This window comes from Polistes fuscatus, unplaced genomic scaffold (assembly GCF_010416935.1).
Source record: "Polistes fuscatus isolate 324 unplaced genomic scaffold, CU_Pfus_HIC Scaffold7, whole genome shotgun sequence".
In the NCBI taxonomy this organism is placed as follows: Eukaryota; Metazoa; Arthropoda; class Insecta; order Hymenoptera; family Vespidae; genus Polistes; species Polistes fuscatus.
In genome coordinates, this window is record NW_025113151.1 from 1,284,334 (window position 1) to 1,292,758 (window position 8,425).

General features: G+C 28.8%; 1 protein-coding gene across 5 annotated transcripts in view; it reads left to right on the forward strand.

Annotated features, from left to right (window-relative positions):
- The window catches only part of LOC122524206 (GTPase-activating protein CdGAPr), a 35,604-nt gene that overhangs the window by 4,474 nt on the left and 22,705 nt on the right, over positions 1-8,425 (forward strand). For all 5 annotated transcript variants that reach the window (XM_043646340.1, XM_043646341.1, XM_043646342.1 and 2 more), the window contains one exon: positions 5,516-5,728. In XM_043646340.1, the coding sequence (XP_043502275.1) occupies positions 5,660-5,728 (69 nt within the window). In that variant the 5' untranslated portion in view covers positions 5,516-5,659. The remainder of the gene's footprint in view (positions 1-5,515; positions 5,729-8,425) is intronic.

Consider the following 8,425-nt stretch of genomic DNA (forward strand, 5'->3'; position numbering starts at 1 on the left):
CGATAGAGAAAGAAAAAGAGGGTTGAGTCAATAATTATTTACAGTAGATTTATTGTTTCGTTTTTCTAACGATGAGAATTTAGAAAAATGAAACTTTTTATATATAAAATTGTATTATATTAGAAAACGTATCGATGAAGTAGAAATTTAAAGGACTAACAAAATGATCGTAGTTTTATAATTTTGCATGATTTTTATACGTGAGCTTAATCCGTCAGATTTGATTTTTATTTATACAGTTGTATGATACAGTAAATAAGAAAAGTTAACAATTACCCCTTTCTTGTTAATTATCAAATTATGAATGAATTATGATGAAATAGAAATTTAAAGGACTAACAACCATGATCATAGTTTTATAATTTTGCACGATTTTTCTACGCGAGCTTAATCCGTCAGATTTGATTTTTATTTATACAGTTGTATGATACAGTAAATAAGAAAAATATTATATAAAAATAATTATATTAAAACATTAAGAGACACAAAAAATGAACGTAATCTCGTCACGTATTTCGGATTATTCGAATAGTACAAATTTTCATCTATAATTAATCGTTTTTTCCCCCATTATTATTTCATTCTCTCAATAATCCAATTTGTTTTGAACAAATGCATTCGCACCGTGGTGAGACTGTATATAAAAGAAGAAATGTTAAACGCGTGAGCAAATATTCTATTGTCAGATTGTATTGTCTCTAGCACGTGCGAGAAAAACTGTTACACATAATAATCCTCAACACTTGCATAGCTTTCATACGAGTCTCGTTGAAAGGCTTATATCAAATCCTGTAAATCAACGACTGAGTTTATACATATCTCGGTCACGTAAATACATACACATATATACATTGTAAATACATATACATGTATATATATATATTAATGTGAATTCTCAGTCTGTGGGCAAATATTAGCGTGCGAAAATTCGCGTCCGGAAAGCATCAAATTCGCACCATGCCAACTTTTCCATCCTCGTTCTTCCTCTCCGCTCAGCGAATTCGCCATACTGAAATTTCAGTCGTTCGTTTATCTCTACTTTTCTACGTACACACACATACATATGTGTTTTTGTGTAATATGTATACGTGTTACACATCTCTTTTATATAGAAATGTATGTGTATACTGAATGACTCAAAAGTATGTTTTCTAATTTGGTTTGTGTGTATGTGTGTATATATGTGTGTGTATGTGTTTGTGTTCATGTGTGTATATCATATGAACAAACATATTATATATATTAGTACATTAAAGTACATGGTGTATATTTTTATGTGTGTGTGTGTATGTGTGTGTAGTGTGGAACCTTTCGTATCTGCTTTTAGGCAGCAGGATGACGAAGCCCAAACAGGCTCGAGAATACGAATAAACTTCTATGGATTCAATTTTATCGATCTAAGTTTACCTTAGAAGAAAAAAGCCGGGTACAAAAATCGAATTACCAAAGCAAACTTTTGATTTATATTTTTGACGAACTTTTCTGAGAAATAACGTGATGATGATGATAAAGCAAATCCTATCGTTAGTTGATTACTTATCGTTATTTATACAGTTGTTAGTCGAATGAATCAATAACATTTTCGTATTTTCAATGTGGGATAGTAAATTAGACTAATTTTTTTCCTAATATATTGAACTTTATGGGTTTTGTTTCTAATTTAAAAATTAATTACAAAGTGTAAAGTAGAGATAAATTGTTTGTTAACAATCCCATACATTTACTGTAAATTAGAAAAAAAAAAATCAACCAAACCGAACGTGTTTGACAAATTTTATCCCCAAAACCTGATAATTGGTTCCAATATTAAACTTTATGGTTTTGTTTCTAATTTAAAAATTAATTACAAAGTGTAACGTAGAGATAAATTGTTTGTTAACAAACCCATACATTTATTGATAAATTAAAGAAAAAAAAGATCAATCAAACCGATCGTGTTCGAGGATCATTCGGGTTTGATTTTTAAACGTTAATTAGTTTGAACGTTGGAACCTGAGATAAATAATTTTATTATGACGTGTGTTTAACCCCCTTCTCTCTCTCTCTCTCTCTTTCTCTCCCCTCTTTACGAACGAACGGATGTGGCGTGGACTTTTTACTTACTTGCGGCTTTCTTACATTTTTATTTCCGTCCTCTTATTCCTCCTCAACGAGAACTCACTGGCTCACTGAGATCTTCCGAACTCGCGAAGAAATGAAATACAAGCAAAAAGAACTTAAAGAAAGAAAAATAGAAAAATAGAAAGAGAGAGAGAGAGAGAGAGAGAATGTGTGTATGTGTGTATGTGTGTATGAGAGAGAAAGAGAGAGAGAGAATGTGTGTATTTGTGTATGTGTGTATATGTGTATGAGAGAGAAGAGAGAGAGAGAATGTGTGTATGTGTGTATGTGTGTATGAGAGAGAAAGAGAGAGAGAGAGAATGTGTGTATGTGTGTATGTGTGTATGAGAGAGAAAGAGAGAGATGACAAAGACGACTCATCTTTCTCTCCTCTTTCGCCAGTTAAGCTCGGCCAGCCGGATATTCTCCTCTTCGTGAAAGACAGATTCTTCTTTGTGAAAGAGACCGAGAACCTCCGATGATGAACCATCCATCCAACCATCCAACCATCCAACCAACTAACCAACGAAGTTGGTCGAAGAAGGGTGGCATCTACAGTCGAATTTTTACATCGATTTTAGGAAAATCCTACTCACGAATTATTATTTTTTATTGTTGCTTTTACTTCCCACCCACCCCCCACCCACCCACTTTCGTACGTAACGATAAAGTAGAATTGAATTAGGAGAAAAAGAATCGGAAGAAAAATTTACTTATAAATAAAATTTCTATGAATATTAAATTATATAATATAATTATATAATAATATAATAATAATAATAATAATTAATTATATAATAATATTATACTTAATAATATATTAATAATAATAATATATACTTATGAATAAAATTTCTTCTATTTGGTTTCATTGAAAAATCTCATTTGTTTGAGAATCATTAATAAAAATGTAATTGGATATTACATTTACATTGATATTATTATTGTAATGATATCAGGGTATTATTCCTGCTTATTCATTTTGTTTATATGTAATTCGTTCGTTAATCGAAAGAAAAACACACACAAGTACGATTATCAATAAAATAATCTGTCGACGATATCGAACAAAATCAAATGGAAATTTCGTTTTATAAAAACGAAAAATATAGGAAACGAAGAAGAAAAAACTATTCAGTTATTTTTCTTCTTAATATTTCAATTAATCAATTCAATTAAAATATAATAAATATCGTGATATTAACATTAGATTTATCAGACCAATCAAAATGATCTGGTCTTACATTTTCAATTAAAAATTCTTACATCATGTAACATTTTCTTTTAGTAATAATATTATCATAACTTTTGTAACTATAACTAAAAAATCATTTTTATGAATTTTATATGTTGTTATTATTATATATAATATAATATTATAAATTATATAATTATATTAATATAATTATATAATTAATTAAATTATAATTAATAATATAATAATTAAATATATATATATATATATATAATATATATATGTATATGTATATGTAATATATATATATATATATAAATAAATAATTATATTAAATTATATAATTATATTAATATAATTATATAATATAAATTTTTTTATTATATAATTATATTTATATAATTATTTTATATATAAAATAATAATTTTATATATATATATATTTTTTGCTATTACAATTTTTACCTGACTAAAACACTTATTTTTAAAGACCAATCATTTCGATTGGTTTTGATAGAAATAAGTATATCAAAATAGCTGATAAATCTAGTTTTAAGGGGGATGGGGATGGGGTGGGATTCCTTCATAAAGTTTGCGTTCAAATTCAAAGATTATATTTCTCGCAATATGGTAGAAGATAAAAAAGAGAAGAGAAAAGTTTCCGGTACGGTGAGTGCGAGGTGGATTGCGTTTTGCTTGGCCGACTTTCCTCGGCCCCCTTGATGATTCCTCGTTTCGACAAAGGTCACGAAAAGGCCCTCGTTCTCTATTTCTCTCTCTCTCTCTCTCTTGGTTACGTTCTCTGTGTATATGAGAAAGAAAGAATGAAAGAGAGAGAGAAGTGTCCCGTAGGCCGTGTTGCAAGGTCGTAGGCTTTTAAAACAGTATATCCATCCAACTGCTTTCAGTTCGACGCAGTGCAGTAAATATCATCGCTTTAATGTTAAACGTACCGTGTGTGTGTGTGTGTTTGTGTGTGTGTTGCATCGAAACTTTTATTATCCTCACCAACAAACCAACCAACCAACCCCCAACTCGTCCCTAATTCTTTCTATTCTTTTTCTATCTTTGTGTGCTGTCTGTGTCTGTGTCTGTGTCTGTGTCTGTGTGTGTGTGTGGGGGGGTAGTGTGTCTCTTTTTCTCTGAATTTTTTTTTATTCTGTGCAATATTTTTTCTTTCACCAAATACAATGGTCAACCTCATCGTTTTATCATACTCACACACACACACACACAATACTCTATTTATTTATATTATTTATTATTGCTTCGTATTGTATTGAAAATATTGGAAAATATTTTTATTCCTATGGTTTTCTTTTTTTTCACCTTTTTTCCTCGCACGTTTGATTATATTATTTATCGTTATATTAAAATTATTTTCTTTTTTTTATGGTAATAAATATGTTCTTATAAAAAATAAAAATGAAATAGAAGAAGAAACATAAATTTTAATTTAAAAGAAAAAAAAAGGTTGAAAGGTGCGGGCTTGATTTCTTTCTACACGATCGTTACTCATATCCGCTTTCCGATGTACTCCACCGTGTGATAGGTTTGACCCCTATAAATTGTTACAGCCCTATTTCCAAAGGGATCAATCAGTGTAATTTATAATGTATCAGAGAAAGTAAGCTTGAAAAAGATTTATAAACCTTCTAGAAGCAAAATAATAATAATCATAATAATAATAATCCGTCTAATGTAAGGTAACCATTCGCGAGAAACTAATCTTTGTTTCTCTTCAGCGGATCAAACTTCACGCGAGAGAAACAGAAAACACAGAGAAAGAAGAGAGTTTAATGCAAGGATATGAGATATACGTTTCCATTTAATCCTATTGTTTCGTTCGAATTTCATCGAAATATTTTACACCCCCGCATATATTTGTACAAATCAAATTTTCAGATTTAAAAAAAATAAAAAATAAAATATATAAACAAATATAAAGCATGAAAAATATTTTTAAACATTTATTTAATAAATATTTTTATTTGTATATTTTTATATTTATTTTTTAATATTTTTATTTTTAAATATTTATTTTAAATATTTTATGCATTTTATTTTTTAATACTCGAGTTAATAAACACCCCCCCCCCACCACCCCCCAGCCACACATAATAGTAATTGTAATTTTGAATAGGATTTTAATTGTTATTATTATTGTTATTGTTATTTCTGGGGATAAAATGTGAAAATGTTATGAATGAATGTTTGTAGATAAAACTAAACGTGGTGGAAGAATAATGGTTCTACGTTCGAGAGGAAAGTAAATACAGTGCCGTCATCCTGGCACGTGGTAAACCGGGCCAAAGGCCTGGATCCTCGTCTTCCTCGTCCTCGTCAACGGAGAGGTTGCAAAGGATGCCAGGACCAACTCAAGAGAGGCCTCGAGCTCATCGGCTCACCGACATCGAGCCACAAACCGCCAAGGTGAGCTCCACAAATTCGATAAACATTCTCTCTCTCTCTCTCTCTTTCTATTTTCTGTTTGATTTTTTATTCATTTTCTTTCAAACTATATCTTCAGATACTTCTACGTTTATTATAATCATTGCTAGGGGATGATGATAATTAATTAAAAATTATAATATAATTATTAATTTCTTTTCATTTTGAAAATTATACAGTCAATATCTGTATTTAATTATTTAAATTATTATAATTAATTTGTATAAAAAGTCTGATACTTTTGTATTAAAATATTCGATTATATTATTGTTAGGGGATGATGATTAATAATTAAAAATTATATAATAAATAATATGGTTTTTTCATTTTGAAAATTATACAGTCAATATCTGTATTTAATTATTTAAATTATTATAATTAATTTGTATAAAAAGTCTGATACTTTTGTATTAAAATATTCGATTATATTATATTACTCATTGTTAGGGGATGATGATTATTAATTAAAAATTATTATATAATAAATAATATGGTTTTTCCATTTTGAACATTATACAGTCAATATCTGTATTTAATTATTTAAATTATTATAATTAATTTGTATAAAAAGTCTGATACTTTTGCATTAAAATATTCGATTATATTATATTACTCATTGCACATTATTAATATTATAATTAATTAATTATTATATATAATATTAATTAAACAATATTATATTAATATTATAATTAATGTCATATACATTTAAAAATCTAAATAATTCTAATCTAATCTAATATCTATATCGAAAATATCTTTGTCTAATAATGATTGACAAAATAATTGATATATAAATCTAAAAGAGAGGATAACATTTTCGATCGAGGGTTTTTCGTATCGATCTCGAGTATCCATCTAATCTATCTCGCTTAACTCCAGATGTGTGGTTTATGGTTGCTCATGGTGAGAGTGACTGAATAAGAGATGAATGTACATATATATATTTATAGAAATTGTATGTGTGTGTGTGTGTGTGAGAGAGAGAGAGAGAAGACCGATAGACAACCGCAGAGAGCTTTCACGTTCGCGCATGTCTTCTCGTGGCACACAACTAGATCGATCTGTAACAGTTTCGAATGATAGTACCAGTTCTCAGTCTTAACGTCAACCTTGATTACACTTGTTACTATTCCACAAAGGGACTAGAACCATTAAATGATGTTAAAGTTTCTATCGATGATCACTAGATCGTTCGAAAGTTACTTAACTCAACATTTCATTTAACTGTTCACTTTATTAACCCTTTGCACTCGAGTGGCGCCTATACGGCGCCCAACTGATTTCAACTTTCATTAAATATCACAACAAAACTAATTACGGAGTGTAGTATTTATCAAAGTTTGTTTTTTTTCGACATATTAATGAATAAACTGATGATATTTTATTATTTCTATACGCTTGTTTTTGTTTATAAATGTTTTTACAGTAACTGTAAAATGTCTACTTAATTTAATTATAATTAATAGTTTCTGATTTGATTGCCACATAATCAAATATCACCAATAATAATCTGATTATCAGAGAAGTAGAATGATTTTCATACCAATGTGTTGTTGGATTCATTTAAATGAAACCAATTGGAATTATACTGTTTTGTGATTTTTATGATTAAATCAATTAAGTTTGTTTTTTTTTTATGTATAATTGTAGACAGTTTTGTTTTGTTTCTTTTATAGATTATTTACCTTTTTGTTATATCGGAAATGAAAAGTTTCTGTTCATCGATAATTTGACGAAATTTTGGTTAAGTTTCAAGTAACTTTTGAAATTCTAAAAAAATTTATTATCTTTACTAAAGTTTTATGAAACTTAAAACAACAACCATTTGGCAGTGTCTTAGAATTACCAATTCTTCTCAATTTGTATCCTCCTCCTCCTTCAATTTTCTTGCATGCATTTTCTCCTATGCATCTATTCGCACTTGAATTAAACGAAAATATTAATCAGTTTGAATTTTTCACCTATTTCTAATCGATGTAATAAAAATACAGTTTGCAACATTGATTAGGGAAACTTCTAAATCGCATAAACGTTTAATAATCGTAACTGGTTTCAATTGTAAGAAGAAAAATTTTATCGTTCACCTTAACATTTCTATTTTCTTGATTTACAAATGCAAATAGTTAACAGTAAACTAGACTAAAAGTACGAACTTACGAAGGAAGGAACGAACGAACGAATACGAACGAACTTACGAACGAATGAACGTACGAACGAGATCTGAATTTCCACCTACGCAATATTCCATAGACACAAACTTGTATGTTACTCGTGTATACCTTCGATAGCAATCCGAAGATGGATGAGAATCTATTTAAGGAGAGAGCCACGAATAGCCACATTTTTCTAGATCCACGTAAGCTCGTAGTTCGTTGTACCTAGATCGGTGTAACCAACCAACCAACCAACCAACCAACCAACCAAGTAGATATATACAAACGCGTTTATCGACCTATCTTGATAGGATCATGAAGTTATTCTTGTTGGATAGATACAAAACAGATTTATGTTTCCTATAAATATTATATACTTTGCAAAATGAATTTCATTCACTTAACTTTAACGTCAAAATCTTATAATCATTTAACGTTATAACGAAATAACAAAATACACTTGTCTCGAATAAATAATCAAATTTAATTTGATATTCAAAAATATTAATAATTATGTGGGAGG